The sequence below is a fragment of the Homarus americanus genome, unplaced genomic scaffold, assembly GCF_018991925.1.
Source record: "Homarus americanus isolate GMGI-L3 unplaced genomic scaffold, GMGI_Hamer_2.0 scaffold52512, whole genome shotgun sequence".
NCBI classification, from domain to species: Eukaryota; Metazoa; Arthropoda; class Malacostraca; order Decapoda; family Nephropidae; genus Homarus; species Homarus americanus.
In genome coordinates this window covers 2953779-2974184 of record NW_024735442.1, presented here as the reverse complement: position 1 = coordinate 2974184, position 20406 = coordinate 2953779, and the positions used below count along the sequence as shown (strand labels likewise).

The 20406-nt window shown below is 38.0% G+C and overlaps 1 protein-coding gene across 2 annotated transcripts in view; it reads left to right on the top strand.

The window, feature by feature from the left end:
- The window catches only part of LOC121870998 (mitochondrial coenzyme A transporter SLC25A42-like), a 43900-nt gene extending 23791 nt beyond the window's left edge, over positions 1-20109 (top strand). For both annotated transcript variants that reach the window (XM_042373018.1, XM_042373019.1), the window contains exons 2-9: positions 9713-9829; positions 10517-10658; positions 11186-11296; positions 12250-12440; positions 14264-14396; positions 15648-15780; positions 17590-17773; positions 18339-20109. In XM_042373018.1, coding sequence (XP_042228952.1) covers positions 9713-9829; positions 10517-10658; positions 11186-11296; positions 12250-12440; positions 14264-14396; positions 15648-15780; positions 17590-17773; positions 18339-18474 — 1147 coding nt within the window. In that variant the 3' untranslated portion in view covers positions 18475-20109. The remainder of the gene's footprint in view (positions 1-9712; positions 9830-10516; positions 10659-11185; positions 11297-12249; positions 12441-14263; positions 14397-15647; positions 15781-17589; positions 17774-18338) is intronic.
- The last annotated feature ends 297 nt before the right edge of the window (positions 20110-20406 follow it).

The following is a 20406-nucleotide window of genomic DNA, read 5'->3' as shown; positions in this document are numbered from 1 at the left end:
TTGTACGCATGCTTAATTGCTTGGAGTGATAAAATGAACATTTTCATTCGTTAAATCATTATGGAAGTTCACATTGGCTTAACATGTACGTAGTGCATTCAACCAAGGATAGCTCAAGAAAGTCGTCAATAGCTTAATTCCATTGGTTAGAAGGCTCAGTAATAAGGTTTTAGGAAGCTCTTTTTGCCCATGTTTTCTCTATATTTCATATTAATGATAATTGCATATAAGTGCGGGGTGTTCAAATTGTAAAACCACTTCTTCCTCGTGGTGCGTCGCGTGCCAAAACAAAGGCTGTGACGTCACCGACACACCCCTTCCTTGCTGCATCCTGATTGGTTGGTAACTTAAATGTATTGCTCACTACGCGTCAGCATTATTAGCTAAAAAAAATTCTTTGGCAGTAGCTCTCCTTTTTGGTGTTCTGACAACGTGGTTTAGTAATTTAATAAATCCTTTTAGGACAAGCAGTTGATGTCAGTCTATACGTCATATTTATTAGTACCAAAAGCATTGGGGATCTTTATATTTAATGATGAAAATGTGGCGAACAACGCAAGTTAGTCTGTCCAAGACCATGCTTTGCCCTTATGTCCAGCCTAAAAATATCGATAACCCCGAGTGCTGCCAACGTACGATAATTACCATCTGATTGTATGGCGTTGCTGTCCGTTGATTGTACTACGGTGTTTGGTTTCTACGGAGATAACTATAATAGTGTTTAGTGATTAAATGGTGGCCTTGAATTTATTCATATTTATTTTAATCGAAATGGTATAGGAAGGCCAGTCAACTTTGCATCCAAAGGTAGGCATACCGTGGCTCTGCATTTTCGGCTCGCACATAATTGACAAAAATCATTACCCTTTTCATTTAATTTAGCAGGAAATAACATATTGAAATCAAATATTATTAATTGGTGATGTCTGTTAATTCGCCGAGCTCGCTAATTGTCATGGTGAATATATAAATGCTTATATGAAATATGTAGCTTGCCTCGTGAATCAGTAGGCATATACATACTGCAGTTACTTTTATTCGTATGTTTTTCCACTTTAATCGGTATAGAATCGGTGACCATTTTATATTGAGTAGTTTGTACAGCACAAGGGAAAAGAAGCCTCTATGCGAGATAATAGAGGGATGGATTATTGTCCAGTTGATGATGAGACATAATTAGAATATAGCATGATGCCCTGGCTACCCCCCACAACGACAGCCGCTCTGACAGTGATACATGATGTACTAACGTAAGATGCCATGTTACCAGAAATAGTAGAACAGGTTAATGTCCTCAGGGTGGCGAGCTACACGTTATCTTATGGAGCTAAAAATCTGTGTTACATTAGCTCTTATCCTGGACAACGCCTGAACCTTAGTTGTACTTTATATAAAGTTCACCAACGGACTTGTATGTTGTTCTTTGCATCACTTAAGACTCCAGGAATTGACTTAACTGGACCTGGCGACTTAAATGTTTTTGATTTATTATTTTGCAGCCGAACTTACTTCTGTTAATTTATTCTTCTATACATGTTTCCTTCTGTTAATTTATTATTCTATTCGTGTTTCCTTCTCTGTTAATTTATTCTTTTATACGTGTCTCCTACACACAAAATATTTAATAGCTTCTTCATACATTTAAGGTCTTTACTATACAATTTTAACTGACTGCTATATTTAATTATTGAACTTCATAATTCAAACAAAAGTTATGATTTTATTACTGTTGTAGTCTCTACCCATTACCCAGTCTAGCTCCTATTGTCAGATTAATGTCTGGAGTCAGGTCACCCATGCACAAACCAGGCCAGTAAATCTCCAAAGGACAGAGATTCCTATAATGAGGAGGCAACCATTAAGAAACAAACACGAAGAATCTCCAACCCCAGGAGGGAGACGGGCTGCATGAGGAGGAGATTCGTCAGGTGATTCGTGAAAAATCCAATTTCGTCAGGTGATTCGTGAAAAATCCAATTACTCTCAGAATGTTTACTGTTAGCTAATGACCACTAAATGTTGATCTTGCCCTCAATACATGACCTGTATCGAGTCAGTAATCGGTGAGCTCTGACCTTGTAAACTAGTGAGGTAAGTGAAATTACCTTTGTGATTTGTAACTTTATCCTTAATGGCTTTATTCGTGTTTTTGTTTGCAGAATAGACATACCATCTACAGAGCAGTCGTAAGGGGATGTTACCATATTTTGCAGCAATATGGCTTCTGTGGTGTCTTGAGAGGTGGGGTGGGCGCCGTGTGAAGGTCCCCTCTGTCGTGAATTGTGGGATTAGTTGACCATTTTTTTATTAAAATGTCCATATTTCTAGCTCGATTGGTATAGGGCCAGTGGGAGTTATATGATACACCGTACATAATGTGTTTGTATGTATGTCCCTCACAAAGTACAACGCTTATCTTGTGACCAGATTTGCGTTATCTTGTTGCGTGGGAGCTCGAACGAACCACTTACAAATACCTGGACGATTCCCATCTGGACGATCGTCTTTTTTATGTACCTTTTGCCATCCCACTTGGACGATTCCCCACAATACTGTTTATTTTAGTAATATATTAAGGTGAATGAATTAAAGGAATAAAATATGAATGGTGCCACTACTGTATAGCGTGCGGTCTACAAGATATTAGAGGTTAGGTTAGACTAAAGAATACGGATATTTTTGTAGACTGCACGCCAAAGTTGCACCATATGAATTATTTTAAGAGGAATTATAGGTATAACAAACAGCCTCCACAATTTGATTGGTTCCGATTCCCGAACATCGCTTTATCCAGTGAGTTGTTGAAAAGCCAGCTCAAGAATAAAGGCCTCACACAAGCTTAGCACATGAATAAAGCCAGGATTCCATTCACGCATTTGCAGTGCGTTTGCGTTTTCAATCGCTTCTGGGAGCGATTGGCATGTACTGAAAACGCTTAACGCTAACGCAACCGTGCCAATGGAAACAACCGTGTACATTTCAATGTGATCTATTTTGGCGCTAACGCGTGAATGGGATCCTAGCTTTAGGCTTAGCAATTAAAAATCCTTCCATTTTTATACTTATACAAAATATATATTCCTTCATTAATTTTTAGTTATGAATAAGAATAAGCAAGGATTGATTAAAAATATATATTCCTTTATTAATTTTTAGTTAAGAATAAAAATAAGCAAAGATTTATTAAAAACTGTTCTTCGTAATTTCGGTAAAGTGATGGTGGCACCTAATCACGCCAAATAAGTTATCTAAACAGAACGTGGCCACGACCTTGGTGGTTGTGTGTGTGGTCGGGAGATTGTTCTGTCTGGCTCTCTCTTAATACTGGTGAGGTTAACTGTTGATATTTAAATAAACGTTTACTGTGCATGCACTACGTGATGTAAAACTTCAAAAAATCGCAATTAGGTCACTGTAATATTGAAGATTAACACGTATTATGCTTGATTTGTCAGTTCAGGTTCATAAAGGAACTCATTTCGCCGCATTTTGCACATAGCGTTGCTATTCAAGGTCTTGTTCTATGGTAGATGTGAAATATTTATTGGGGAACCATTGATTGATTTGATCAAAATGAGTTGTTTGACATCCAGAATAAACTAACATGGAACTTGTAGAACTTCATGCATGATCTTTTTTGTGAATTATCGAGAAATTCGAAACCGTGTGTAGAATTTTTTGTTTTATCCGTCTCTCCCTTCCCTGTTTTTTTCTCAATGGATGTGTTAAAAACTAGTCACGTTCCATGCTATTACGATTCTTGACTTAAGAAACGAATGTATGTCGTAGTTCTAATCGCGTGTCTGATAGATGTTTCCCACCCAACAGACTCCCCACTACTGAAGTAGTAAGGCCACACATCACCGCTATTGATATTTAAGGCTAGTTTTGCCTGTAACACTTATTTGATTGTTATAACCATTTTACTGGCGATATTATTATTATTAAATTTTCTTGCGTCAGGCATAAAATGTTGTACTGGATGTTAAGATATAGTTAAAACGGAGGAAGAACTGGGAGAGACATTGCCGGATTAACCATGAGGCACTAGCCTCCCCCCCCGACTCTAAGGGGCCCCCAGAATTTGAGGCTCAAATCCAAGCATTCTCAAAGTTGAAGCGTATAAAACATGAACTTCGTTCAACGATGTCCTAGCAACGTCTCAATTTTCTGTCTCTTATGAACATTAAATGTGTTATTTTGCAGAAGCTTAATATTGATGAAATCATTGATAAATTTGGGTATATTTTGTTCTTGTTATTTATATATACCTTGAGCAGGCCCGTCCTTTAGGGGGGGGGGGCCCGCGGGGGCCAGCACTAAACCCAGTGACCTCGGACACATAACCTGTTGACTAGTTAATCTGACCTGACGACTTACGCCACCATCGCAACTGTGACCTTACCATCCATAGCGACAGTCCCATGGGGGTTGGTGGGGGTGGGTTCCTCTGACCGCATAATCTGACTCCATATACAGTACTGTATATATTTTCTGGGGCCCCGCAGCGGCTGAGTTGCCCCGGGCCCCGCACCCTCCTAGGGACAGCCCTGACCATGAGGGTAGGGGGCCCCAAGTTGATCTGTGCCTCAGGCCCCTATTAAGCTTAATCCGCCCCTGAGGAGGAACCTAAATCAGGTGTAATGGTGTGAGCAAGGAGGGTGCGACTCTGGTATTTGTTGTTGCACAACATTTGTGGTTTGTGGGGGTGGTATATTTTGTGAAATGTGTTGACCAGTATCTGTCGGTGACCCCAGGAGAATTACTGTCTGTTGTAGTAGTTATTATCATAGTGATCAGTAAGGACCGATGGGGAACGGCTGGAACGTGATAAAAGTTTCTTGATTGTACCAACAACCTTGACATTTGAAAATCACTCAAGAAAGATATATTGTATAGAGAGGAACTATTATATCCAGGGCCGGGTTGGCTTTCGTAGGCCTTAGGCACCTCCAAGATATGGGGCCCCATTTGACAGCATATTCACTAATAACACAAGCTAGTACCTAATTATAAAATGTGATGTCGAAAGAATAAGATTCAGTGATGTTTGCCATGAATTGAGTAAAAGAAAATGGGTTAGATCAGCTGTTCTTGTACAGTACAGAAATAGTTATGTTTACAAGAAGCACAGCTAGCTGGTGGACACTAATAGGATTAAGTAATAAATAAATGGAAAAAAAGTACCTCAGTATCAATTTAATAATAACCTGTAGAAAAAGGGGAAGAAAAGTTCTCGTTTTATTTTCCGTAGGCCCCCATTATCTCGTAGGCCCTAGGCACTGTGCCTACTGTGCCTAATGGATAATCCGGTACTGATTACATCATTCAATTAATGTTTGACCTCCCGACTGCCACGCAATCTCTCGAGGAGCTCCGTTGTCATAGAAACCGTACATAGTACTGTACTTAAGAAACTAATTCTATTTTTATCATAACTATTTTAACTATTTACGGCATCAAAGCTGAGCTTTGATGCCGTTTTGTATGGTGAGGGAGCTTTCAAAGCTCCCTCACCATACAAAACGTGTCGCTGTTTAGAGAACGATCTTTTCTTAACCCTTAGGCCCCGGGTGACGTTCCAGAACGTCTGACTAGTGCGCCCCGGGTGACGTTCCAGAACGTCCGCCTATTTTCCCTTTTTTTTTTTTTATTATTTTTTAAAATATTTTTGGAAAAGTTTATTTTTTTCTCGACTTACCCAGCGGGGGTGGTACTGCCAGCAGCACCCTAACCCGTGGCTTAAGGGTTAAGCGCAGACTCCTGTCATAATCTGTATATGTTTTTTATTCTTCGCATCCATTGCATTTCTACCCAACTTGTACCGATGATCTAAGGTAATTTTTGGTAATTTAGTAGGAAACCGTTACTACCAGAAGGTGACAACTTTTTAGGTAAAATTTTTAGTTTTGGTCATTCCTGTATTTAACCTAACCTAGCCGATTCCTCAGGTGACCGAAACTAAAATAATAATACCTGTACTTATTTTAATTATAAGTATTTTTTTTTTTCTCTTTGATCATAAATCACATGTAGTGGGCAGGGTATGGAGGATGAGGGAAATTGCAGGATAAGACATGGTGAAAAACTGATCATCTGACACTAAAATGATTCCACTGCTTTTTACATGAAGAAATTAATTATTTACAGTAAATACTCCTCGGAAAAATCTACCTTTATTGGTGCGTGTTGTCTGCACTTTTTGTTTGCAACCGACCCGCTAAGTCTAAGCGTACTCTCACATCCACAAAAGAAAAAAAATATGTAAATAAATTACACCATGATGCTTTAACAAAGTTGCTTTCATTGGTACCAGATATCAAAATATTGTTTAATATGGAGGGGGGGGGGGTGTCCAAGGGTGCAGAGCCTCCAGCTAGGTAGGTTAGGATAGGATTCTTTGGTTTGTTAGGTCAGGTTCTAGTAAATGTTGCTTCTTTTAAAATACTATAATGATAAGAATATATTATGAAAGAAAAAGGAAAAATATTCATACCCCCTACTGTTTCTTGTGGTAGCCGTGTTCTCATACATTACAGTACCTAGTTTTTAGACAGAAATAAGGTAATGTTCCTTCAATAAAAAGAGGCAATAACATCAATAAGGGATATAGGTGGTAGATAAATATAAGTTAAGAAAATACTGAAAGCAAGCAAGCAAGCATATACACGCTGGAGTTGTTTTTGCAAACTTCAGGTCCATGCCCGGTGTTTCCTGAGCAGTTTGGTTGTGGGGCACATCTTTTTCATTCTTGAAGCTGTATATGAAATGAAAAACCATTAAATGGAGTCTTCGCAAGTATGTGATATAATATGAACACTTCTCCGTGTGAAAAAAAAAAAAATGTATACCGTATATACGTACCTTGTATTAGAATCTGAACTTTTCATCAGCAGTGCACAATAAAGCTGATTGTTTTGTTTATCAGTGTTACAATATGAACTACAGTACCAGGGAACATCAGGTTAAGGTTACCCATGTAAAGAACCAGGTGGAGTGTAGAAGATATTTTAGTGTTTGGTGCATACGAACATGGAATTCTCACCCAGGTCATGTTGCTTCTCTAACTAGTATTAGAAATTCTTTACTTTAGCTCCATTCTGTTATTTGTATTGTTAATGAAAAAATTTCATTAACAAATTTGTTTCATATAAGTACCAGCTTTTAATGAAATAATATACAGTATAGTCTGCATTTACGTGGTCAATTGAACCCGTGGAGGCCCGCGTAAACCGAGAAACGCGTAAATGAAATAACAGAACATATGGGATTAATTGAAATAAGAGACTGGGCCGACCCCCAAACTCCACTTTTTCCGACACAATACGTATGTTGTAGTAAAAATAACATCTTAATTTTATGATGGTATGCACACACAGTTAATAATTAAGAGAATTATCAATAATATTAGGTTTTTTAACACTTACGTCAGTAGAAAAGCTGGGTCGGCACACTTGGATGGCGGCTGGTTCTGAGGCAGAGGGCAGATGCCCTCCGGTGAATCACTTTCACTTTCACTACTCGCAGAGGTTTGCAGGGCCTCCCAGACAAACCCCTCAAAGTCCATATCCTCACTGTCAATATCACTATCACTGACTTGGGCTGGCTGTGGTTGTGGTGGGTTGCGGGCGAGAAAGTCCTCAATACCACATTGACGACTAGCATTGATGTTGTCGATATAGATCTGGATATACGGCTCCATAAGTTTCGTCAGATGGTTATTAGACGCTTCATACCGATGCTTGTCCGGGTCGTTGTCAAAGATGAGCTTAATTTTCTCCCCCAACTCGATCATTTCTTTCACATTATCATGGCTTGGACCAGGTAATTCAATGTTTTTCTCTGGTGGTGGGGGTCCTGCGGAAGCCATTGTGAGTTGTGAGGGGAATAGCGGGCACAAGAGAGAACTGTATACGCCGACTGAGAACAATGAGACAGGCCCTGCTAGGTCAGCGACTTATACCCTCTGGTGGCAGGGCATGTCGTGTTACATTAGACCAATCACAGCTTGCGGCGGAGGGAATGCGTGGGTGGTAAGGATGCGTGGCCCAATCACAGTCCGATACGTCATATGACATCAGCGATAACGTAAGAGCGGCCTAATGCGCACCACTCACCGCGCCGCTTCCCGCGTATGGTCAAGAATGGACCGCGTGGGTAAAAAATGGCGCTGCGGTCTGGACCTCTCCAGCCGCTCGCCACGTAAATGACCAAATTTACCGCGTAATTAAAGCATTCTCATTCTGGCAAGGCACTGCGTAAATGACCAAACGCGTAAACAAAAACCGCGTAAATGCAGACTATACTGTATACTATACTGTATTATATAGTAATTCATCCTTCACAAACCACATACTACCTGTACTTCAGTGTTGAAGTACAGTATGTGCACCATACAATTCTCCTTCTTCCTCCTTTCACCATCATAACTTAATACTGTACCCACTTGCACTCTTGTATCTTATTTTTTTTTAAGATAATTTTTATAAAGTGAGGTAATTAATAATAATAATAATTAACGGTGTATTGAAAAAGTTCTGCATCCCGAAGGCTGAAAATATACATTGGACATAAGTGACTTATTACATGCATTGGTGGTTTAACAAAAGCCTTCATTAGAGAAAGGTAAAGGAACATACAGTGAACATACAGATTAATGAAGGTGTTGAACAGCAAACACGTCGTGTAGTAACTCCCTCCCAGATGGTGTTATGAGGGGCCTCACGTGGTGTAGTAACTCTCTCCCAGATGGTGTTAGGAGGGACCTCATGTGGTGTAGTAGTTCCCTCAGATGGTGTTATGAGGGACCTGATGTGGTGTAGTAATTCCCTCACAGATGGTGTTATGAGGGGCCTCACGTGGTGTAGTAGTTCCCTCAGATGGTGTTATGAGGGACCTCACGTGGTGTAGTAGTTCCCTCAGATGGTGTTATGAGGGACCTGACGTGGTGTAGTAATTCCCTCACAGATGGTGTTATGAGGGACCTCATGTGGTGTACTAACTCCCTCACAGATGGTGTTATGAGGGGCATCACGTGGTGTAGTAATTCCCTCACAGATGGTGTTATGAGGTGCCTCACATGGTGTAGTAATTCCCTCACAGATGGCGTTATGAGGGACTTGACGTGGTGTAGTAATTCCCTCACAGATGGTGTTATGAGGGGCCTGACGTGGTGTAGTATTTCTCTCACAGATGGTGTTATGAGGGACTTGACGTGGTGTAGTATTTCTCTCACAGATGGTGTTATGAGGGACTTGACGTGGTGTAGTAATTCCCTCACATATGGTGTTATGAGGGACCTGACATGGTGTAGTAATTCCCTCACAGATGGCATTATATGAGTGAGGTGTGGTCCCAGGCCTTCCTATTGTAGACGGATTAACACATCGCTGGTTGTTGTTGGGTCTCACGGGCCGTTATCACTGGGTACCTGGGACTTCACTGTGTGAAGGTTAACTTGGGTACGACTGTTACTGTTGAGTTGTTCTCACTGACTTAAGCACTGTTCACCACTGTTCACCTCTGTTTAACACTATGATTATACCACACTCACATGTTGTAAGTATGTTTTTTTTTAATTGTAGAGGTGAATATTAAGTACCGGTACAGTACTGCAATGTTTTTTAATACCTGCAGCATTAAGGATATGAAAATTATTGGCATCATTGTTGTGTCATCATATTTGTAAAGGTTGTTGTTTCTAACATTACAGAGTGGAGGATGCATCAACAATGAGCCACAGTCTTGAGGGTCGGGCAGTGACCGTAGTGATCGGTGACATCACTGCCCCGGCCATTACTGTCACCAGGCACAAACACCAACCAGTACAGTATGTCTTCACAACTTGTCTTACTAATAATTTTTTATCACAGTATTATAATACAGGGGTGGTACCTTATGTGTACCATACAGTACTAGTGTCACTGTTTGGCTTTATTACTGTACAGTACTGTACTGTATGATCAAGGGCTTATACTGTAAATGTACTGTTCAGTGCAGTATTTTGATTATAGTATAAAGTTAACACAGTACAGTACTGTTGAATGTACAGCATGGTTTCATGTTTTACTCCAAGCTAAGTACAGTATTGTACAGTACACTTACTGTATATGTAATACCTGTAGTTTGAATAATGATATTAATGATCTTATTCCAAATTTGTCTGGGGGAATACTTTTGGAAATACTGTACTGTAATTACCATACTGATAGTACTGTGCAGTATTCTAAGTACAAGTACTGTAACACTTAGGTAGTTGCATAATTTCATATGAAAATTGGGAAGAAACAAGAGAGAGAGATTGAAATAATAGAACAATTAACTACAGTATTTTGAGGATGTAGGGAATATGGTTTGAAGTAAAATTATGCATTGAAGCTGTAGGTGGAAACATATGCCATTAAAATGGTGTTCGCCGTTACAATTCTTTTATGGCTTAACGTTGCCAGGTAGTCTTCTTTCTGTAAAAAAATTGAATTGTAGAATAATGTGATTTATCATTCAACCTTAATTTCAGAGTTGGTGATAATAAAGAATCCAAAGAGCAGCCAGTAGATGTGCTGCCATCCATATCCACCCATGAAGAGTCTCTGAGTGAAGAGGATGTATTAGTCACCAAGAAAGGTTTCTGTAAGGAAGATGCTCAGGAAATAGATGAGGTGAATTGCAAATAAATTAGACTTAGATGAGTTGTAAGATTTTAACAAGATTTATCTAAAACACAATGTGTAAAGGAATTTCTAGATTACCGTACCGTAAGGTGGAGTGACTTGATACATCTTTTCCTGTGCCAATTTTTCCTACATATCATTTGGCTTATTGTGGCTGAAAGACTTGGTGTCATTGTACACTACTTTGTATACTGTATCTGTTCTTTCAGGTGTTGGAGGAATTGAACTTGGTATTTCAGTGTTTGTTATTCAAATGAAAGTCACCAGTATATAAAAATGAAATAGGACCCAGTAAAAAAATAACTACAGTATTAAAATGAGAATGAGCATTGGTCTTAGTTTTGGGTTCACACTTAAAGATGGTAGACTGCTAAGTACAGTTGCATTGTTAATGTAGGGAGGGCATCATAAGTGTGCACTGAATGGTTGTTACTTAAAATATCTCAGTAACTCGGCTATATTGGTACAGTCTTTTGTGTTTTTATTATTAACTAACTAGAGGCTATCACCCACAGGCAACCTCACACACACAATTGGTTGTCATCTCCTTGGTGGCTGGAGCCATGGCTGGAGCTGTTGCCAAGACAACTATTGCACCTTTGGACAGAACTAAAATAAATTTCCAGGTTTGTAGTTTATTATACTGTATTTTTGTAATGTATACTAAATTGCATTTGTTTCATGGCAGTTCTCATGAAAGTATTTTCCTAAGTAGAACCCTTTTTCTAAATCCATCATGTTTTTGTTTATTTCAATAGCTGATACCTGAGAAACAGTGATATACATTATAGTTTAAAAGTATCTTTTCTTAGGTACAGTATATAATGTTAGTCATTTTTATTTATTACTTCTCATAACTACTGTATACTGTACTGTATATCACTGTTACCTGTTCTATAATGAACAGTTATACACTAATGTACTGGTAGCTGCAAGTAAAATTTCATCAATTCGTGACAATTGGCATCATAGTTAAAGATCATGTAAGTAAAGGAGATTGAGATTGTAACATTTTTTTATTCAAAAATTTCTTTGTGTAATTTTTGTTTTAACAGTCTTGACCTTTGGAAGTTTATTATATTTTATAAAAATGGCAGATGTCATTACAGTACATTATTTGTCATCTTGTTTTGTTTTAAATTGCAATTATAGCATAAAATTTACCAGAACACTACATTACTGTACTATAATATGCAATATGTATGAAGTTGTTCAGTGAAAGCATGAAAGGGTCTTGTACCTCCATTATCCTGTTTGCCATCAAGTGTGGAAACTAATACAATATGGGCTTAAATTCTCTGAGGATGATACCAGTCTAAAGTGGCAACAGCATTGAGGACATATGATAAGTTAGTTGAGGAGTTGGAGTTGTGATAATTATTTTAAAAATTCACAGAGGGAAAACTCTATCAATCATACTGCAAGTTACACATTTATCCTACCAGATAAATCCAGTACTGTACCGTAGTCCATGAAAGGGTTAAATTAAAAATATTTTTTTTCCTATGGTCATATTTTCTGCGGTCTCTGTTTAATTATATGAATAATGTACCATAATAGTTTCTTTTTTTATTTGCAGGCAACACAGCAAAAATTTTCTGCACGCCGTGCTCTTGGATTCGTGGGGGAGTGTTACAAAAAAGAAGGGCTTTTTAGTCTATGGCGGGGAAACTCTGCTACTATGGCACGCATTGTCCCTTATGCGGCCATTCAATTTACAGCTCATGAACAATATAAGAGAGTTCTCAGAGTTGATGCACCTAACAGAGAGTAGGTTAAATTTTCATTAGTTGCTAACATTAAAATACTTGATAGTTTTCATGTCTATGAAATGTGAGAGTTACATGAGTATGGCATTGTCCATTTTTTTTTTAAGTTGTAATGTCTCCTTAATTTGATTTGGTTTGTTTGACGTACAGTCTTTTCTTGGGCATATGCTCTTCATTATAAAATGAATCTTTATGTAATCTCAGGACACAGCTTTTCACTACTGCAGTTTATCATAAAACATGGAAATGTGTTCCGTAAGGTTGGGTGGGGTATTCATGAAATATTTTCTTCTGTTTCTACTGGGCCTGGCTGATGGACCATCATGGCACAAGGAAGCACTTAACAGAAGTAAATTGTTATTATTTCATAAGGAGGGAAGCTTATCTTAATACATGCTATACAACACCCCAGTTGGCTGGTTGCCCCATATGGGATGCCAAGATATTTTATGGTATCCTGGGATTGAGAGGAGTGCTTAGGGGTAGTTTTGGTAGGTCTGGGTCGATTCCATGTATAGCAACTTAGGGTCGCAACATGAAGGATCCCGGAAAATTAGATCACATGATCAGTGGGCGCCATTTTGTTGCCATCCGTGGATGAGTGATTTTTCTGAACATTATGCTGGGATGTTGTGCATTTGGATGCAGCTATAGGTCAGATAAAGGATATAAGATCCACAAATTCCCAACAGATCCTGAAAGAAGGAAAGTGCGGGAAAATAGAATCAGTTGTCTGGGTTGGAAAGCCATCATCATTGTGTCGAGGAAGTACAGTACTGTTAAACACTTGTAGAGATGCTTCCTCCTCTTTTACCTAGAAATTTATATCATAGAAAGTGAGAGTGAATAATATCCCCAAGAGAAGCAGATGATTGTAATAGTGGAAGATACCGGGTGAAGTCTAACCTCGTGCCCTCCCCTTTTTCCATATTATCTGTATTATTGTCATAATTATTTTGATAAAAATACAGGAAATATTCAACTTATCAGTTGTTTAAAAGGATACTCTGCAATACTGTACTGCATTTTGGTACAGTTTATATAATTATATGGTATATAATAGCAACAAGATGGCATCAATGACATCAAATTCAGATGGTCGCTACTCTCTCTTGTACAGGGACTTTAGGTCTAGGTATCTTAAGTTGTACCACTTGATTATTGGAACTGGAAATGATATTCTCAATCAAGTGATATACTGTTCTATGTACAAATATAGCCCCCAAAATGATTAATATCCTCAAATTCTGACCTCTTCAATTTAACAAATTGGTAGTTTGTGGTCATTTTTTGAAGTACCTGTAGGCCATTTTCCTCACTACTGTCTTTTTGGCAGTAACAGAGGTTGTGTCTTTATTGTGCCCGGAGGCCCCCCATTATGTATGACGGTCAATCAAGTGCTGGTAAACAAGATCAGAGTAGATTTCCTTCATTATTGCAAGAGCAGGTGACTGATGAGTACGGTACAGGATGCCAGACTGTGTATATTGTACTGTATATTGATTTTACTCTGAATGACTTGAATGTGGTTTCCCCAGTTTAGGTAGTCCTTGACAATCCCTGCTTCTACTCTCCCTTTTTAGGATAATGGTTGTAATTAGGAGGGTTACTATTCACATAATGAATATTATACAGTACATTCTGGTTCTGGGTTCAACCAGTAAGTAGTTTTCAGGATCAACCATTCTTTGTTTTATTTTCAGACCCAATTTACCGATCAATATAATCCTATTTTAAATAATTCGTCCTATATTATAAGACTGACTTTCACATGTATTTATTTCACTTTTTACTCATTAAAACCCATCTTATTTTACTCCTTAGCACTCCACCAATGTTAAGATTTTTGGCGGGTTCAATGGCCGGTGTAACATCACAGTTCCTAACTTACCCTTTAGACATGGCAAGAGCACGCATGGCTGTCACACACAAGGACACCTATTCTTCTCTACTGCAGGTTTGGCTGTTTTTGTTTATTGTTTATCTATGTCAGATTTTATTAAGTGTCAGACATTCCTTGAATATTAACATTTTTTCATTAGAATGAAAGGTACTGTAAAAATATAAATAATAATTGGAATCTGTAATGTTAGCTAAGCTGGGAGGGAAGATACAACTTTAAACAAAGACAATTTTTTTAAAAAAGTGGGAATTTCGGCATTTTGCGTAGTTTTCACGTGTTGTATGTAAGTTGTGGCTTCGGTAGAATACTGACTTGCACCACAGAGTGTGACCAGTCATAGGTGCACGAAGCTGTGGCACCACTTGCTAAGCCAATTAAAGCCCAGAATGTGAGGGTGTGTGGTCTTGGGAGAGGTAACCATAGTGTTTCTCAGACATTGCTATTATCAGACACCACATGAGTTCTCCAATTTTTCCTATGTAATTAGTGTTTCCAAGTGCATATTATGAGTTCAAGTGACAGTAAAAGTGTGGAGGAAGGTTGTGGGTATACAAGCAAGTATGTACCTGACTCCTCACAGTAGAAAAAGGAAGTGACAAAAAAGAAAGAAATCTGGGGGAATCTTATGTGAGTATAATGACCGGGAAAAGTGTAGAGGATCGGAAGATCGGATCCTCATTTGTCAATCTTTAGATCACAAACTGAAGATAGTATAATTATTCCTATCATGACATGTGGCAGTAAAACGTGGGTTTAACATAAAGAGAGTGATCTGAAGTTCAAATTTCAGCAATGTTACTGAGGACTGCATGTAAAGTTAACAGACTGGAAGGGCTAAGGTACAGTATAGTGAATTTTATAGGGTGTTCATAATGATGAGAAGACAGAGGATGTAGATTATGGTGATGGAATGGGTGAAGAGAGGTATTCAATGGTAATATGGACATGTGTGGAGAAGGCAGGAAGATAGGATGGAAAAGAAGGTACAGTATATAGAGGTAATACAGTAATGCAGGTGTATTAGAGAAGAGTAAGAGCCTATATGGTGAAAGGGAAAGGTAGAACTATACATTAGAGAGGGGAAAAGGGAAATGGATAAGGTAAACATAATATGAAGTGAAAAGGTGGTTTGGAAGCTTTTGTGGCAGTCCTCTCAGAGGGATACTTCCCAGGGGAGGGAGGCATTGCTGATGAGATTATGATAAAATTTTTACATATACTGTACAGTATTTTGATTTTGTATTCACGTCATTTTCTATTAAATTTAGTTACGCAGAACTATCACTAATATTCATTCTTTTTCAGGTATTTGTTAAGATATGGAAGAATGAAGGACCACTAACACTGTATAGAGGTTTAACACCAACTATGCTTGGTGTTATACCATATGCTGGTACAAGCTTTGGCATTTATGAAACTCTCAAGAAAAATCATCAAGGTATAGTAAAAATTTGAATTTGTATGACTTATTAATGATGAATACACTAATTTCCATACTTTTCTTGAAGTTACATCATGAAACCCCACATGAAAGGCATAAATTGCAAATACAGCTCCTCCCCGACTTACGACCTACCCGCACTTACGACTTGCCTCATTCGTACCAAAATTTTGTCAAATTACGTATTTTTGAGTCCCAAAGTCAGTACACAGAAAAAAATTTCGTTTGTAATTCACTTTAAAATGGCTGGCAAGCTTAAAAGTGAGAGTTTTGTAGTGCTGAGAAGAAAAGGAGACACCTATTTTAGATATTCTGTGCATTTTCCACTTAGGACCATTTCGACTTAGGACCATTTCGACTTACGACCTGGATTTGGGTCCCTAACCCCGTCGTAAGTCGGGGAGGAGCTGTAATACTAACACAAAATATTCTTGTTACAAAATGTGTTGCATCTCAAGACCACTCAAATATTAATATAGAAAACACATACCGGTAACTTGAATAGATGGCTACAGTACCAAAAAAATTTGTTTAAATGAAAAAATAGAAGAAGATAAATGTTACAGACACTTACATGATAGAGTGACCTAGACAAGCATCATCCGAGAGCGAATTGTTGAACAGCAAGTGCAATACCTGTAGTGTAGTTTATGCATTTCACTTACATTATCATGGGTTTTTCTGTGCTTACTTCACTTGGGTGATTTGGTAAAACTCTCTGTTGTACTCTTGGATGAATTTCAGATAGCATTGTGGCCCAGTAGTAGTAGGTCAGGTTCAAATGAAGTTTAGCCATTCATGGGACAGAACCTGATAGCATTTCTCAAGTTTTGTTATATCAGAGGTATTGTTAGCCTTGGTCCTTATGTGTTAAATGTTTCTTAGGTCAGTATAGAATCAGATGGATATCAGTTAAAACCTTTATTGCCTGATACCTCACTTGGGAATCTGTGAGGGTAGTTTTCTTTACTAATTTTCTTACTTTGTAGTTAATACCTGGTAGTGAGTGTGATTTTCCAAGTAGAGTGCATTGTTATGTGCCTCTTACCTCCTTGTTCTAGCTGATTTAGGCATTCATGAATCACCTGAGATTGGCACTAGGCTACAAATGAGGGATTGATCTTGAACTTCTTTATTCTAACTCTGATTCCCTCTCTCCCTTGATGTTTTATTGCCAATCCAGACAGAAGAGGATTGGGGAGCACATGGCAGTAAAGATGCTCAACTTTCTTTGCACAGGGGAAACTGCCACACCCTTCTTTCAACAAATTCAATTTTAAAAGTCTAGTCCTTAATTTTGGGCTCTGGTTTATGAAAGGAAGGAGTGGGATAGATGAAAAATTAATGGTAAAATTTGAATATGATATGGGAATATGAAGAGGATGGTGGTGAGTAAAGATAACAAAAAGTTTATGGAAATGAGGTACTGTAAATGAATAAAGTGACTATATGAGATAGAGGGCTTCTTGTCTAAACTGTGCAGGATTGGGGAAGCTCAAAAATGTGAGGAGGAGGCACTGTCGACACCATTTTATAGGCAGTGGGATATGATTTACAAGACAGAGATTGAGTAGTAATACTTAACTTTTTTCTTCAAAATGTGTTTGATGTTGCATTCACACAGCTAGTTTATTACATACAAATAATATATTCATTTACAAAATCCGAGTGATTGACCATCTGTACAGTGTGGGAACCCAACGTCAATACTATAATTTTTTTTTTTTAATCTTCATATTGGCGAGTGTCTAATGAATATTTATCATTTGCACTAATTACTAATTTTTATTTGTTATTTCTTTTCAGTGCATTCTGATCGAGACAAACCAAACCCATTAGAGAGAATGATGTTTGGGGCTGTGGCAGGTTTAGTTGGCCAGTCTTCATCCTACCCACTAGACATCGTTCGAAGACGTATGCAAACTGCAACTGTTACAGGCAATGGAAACTCCTATAAAACTATTATAGGAACCCTTTCCAAAGTGTACAGGTAAGAGTATATTTAGTTCCAGAGGCCTGATGGCCTGTTAGGGGCAGTGCATATACTGTACTATACCTTATATAAGAGTACGTTGGTACATAAGAGGAGTGTGGCCAGCACTGCACTCAACTACATGCACTTACTCAGGTGTAAAGATAGGTATGTACAATACTCACTATTGGAGATACTGAAATGGTGCCCCAGTGATCCTAAAAACAAAAATTAACTTATATATCCACTTAACAACCCCAACTATGAGAGTGGTACCAACCAAAGACTCCTTGTGTATCAAGGTCCAAGGGTTTGTATGCACTGCCTTTAATTGGCTGTGAGGCCTATGGGATCCATTTCACATCTTGTATATGGATATGGCTTTATTTAAATGGGTTGAAAATTGTCTGTCCAGTTAACTGTGGTCTCAAATCTGGGACTTTTATCTTGATTTGAGAGAACATCATTTGGGAGGGACCCACACAGGACTCATTGCATTTCAGTCTAAGATGTCATAATACTATTTTGGGTGATTACATTACTTGACATTGTAAGTTTTTAATGTTATGTTATATATTTACAGGGAAGAAGGGCTCTTCCATGGGCTCTACAAAGGTCTTTCCATGAACTGGATTAAAGGACCAATTGCCGTGGGCATTAGTTTCTCCACATTTGACACGCTTAAACTATCTCTTGAACAAATTCTGTTAAGTAGATAGCAGCTCCATTTGTACATTTAGTTGATAGTACTGGCTTGGAGGAGTAAATATATAACATTACAAATGTACATTGGTTGTGTAGTTAACTCTGGACACCATGAGAGAGCACTAAATTTACTGTTATAAATAATGCAATATTATGGTATAGTGTATGTTTTAGGAAGAAAACTGTAGTTCACCAGTGTGTCTTACATTTGTTCAGTGTAGTATATTTACAAAATGGTAGCAGACACATCATGTATGGTAATATTTTTTGATGTCCATTACATAGTACAATATTAGGCTGTATCTAGGCATTATAGCAGTCCACCAGTGCACTAAGAGAAGTATGTAATAAATCATATATATAAGTCTATGCTTAAATTGCATGAAATATTAGTGCAGTAAAGAATCGGGTAGTTTTATGTAGTTTCCCCTAATTTCATCATGGCTGCATTAGTGGTTTCTTATATATTTTTAATACTGTATACTGTAGGTGTGTTTCTTCACAAGGAATCTGAGTTACAATGCTTAATTTATCACTGAATGTGAAGGAATTATTTAACAAAGTTAATAGTATATACTGTATAAAAAAAAGACAGGCTATGCTGTTGTAATATATAATATGTAAAATAAACTGTACATTGATATAAGCTTGGTATTGCTGCCATTCACAGGAGTTGATATTTTACAGTGCAGTATGTTATCATCATTGCTGGCAGACTGTATTCGTAGTTTGTGAGTACAGTACAGTTACTGCTAATTAACTGCATCCATATCAATCTTAATTGGCCATTTGTCTTCATAAGAGTTTTTATATGTGGCAGACATCAAGGAATATGTGGAAATACATTGTTGTGACTCCACTATGGTAACTATAAAGATGAACTGTACTTAGACTTAGTACAGTATTACTATGATAACCTTGAAGGCATGTATATTGTAGATACAGTTATGTGTCTTTACTATGATTTACTGTATACTTAAGATTGATAGAATATCTATCAATTACAGTAGTGAAAGCTTCTCAAATAAAACATATTAATTGTAGTTTATCATGGTTGATTTTTAAGATAACTTTTTGTATTAAGATTTACATGCACAGGAATATGTATCTTTATTTGAAAAACCTAATTTCCAGCACATGTAATATGTATTTTATGATTTAATGCCTTTCACTGGTTTAGGATCTAAGAACCTCTAACATAGATGAGGCTGGGACTGATCTTATAACCAATATTACTTTCCCATCACAAGTAGGGCCTCAGGCCACAAAACAGACAGAAGTGTCCCTCACAGAGAGTAGGGAACTAGAAGCTAGCAGGTCTTGATGTCACACTGATATGCAATTCACCAAGCCAAATGGGTCAGCCATCTTCGGTGCATTGTAGGGTCACCCATTCAGTTCTACACAACTGTTACCCGTATCATCTAACCTGTTAGTGTGAAGTGTTTTTTATTTCTCTTGCAAACTTGATACCTTTTTTGTGTCGGTATACAAAGTTGTGTTTTTTTTTTTCCAGCCAGTGAAGTCTGGGCATTGTTTGGTCAGGTTAGTTACTGGAAGTACTAGATTCACCAAGCAGAAGGCATTAAGTCATCAATGCAAGTTGAATCCTAAAATTCTATTTTATGATTTAGGCTTTTTTTTTTTTTTTTACGGGGATTGGCCCACCCACCCACAGGTCAACGACCCACATCGGGGCCTAGGGGGCGAAAAAAAAATTAAGAAATTAAAAATAGAAAAGGATAAGGTTACGTATATTAATCTACACCGCGAAGATGCCGGAAAACCAGCTTTTTAAAGAGAGACTTTGTATGAGAATAGAAACACAGAAGAAGGCAGAGCATTTTACAGTTTGACTGTGTGAGGAAAGAAGGATGTACTATAACTGGTTATTCTAGTGTGACCGACATCCACAGAGAAATGGTGGGCACCGCGGGCAAGACATA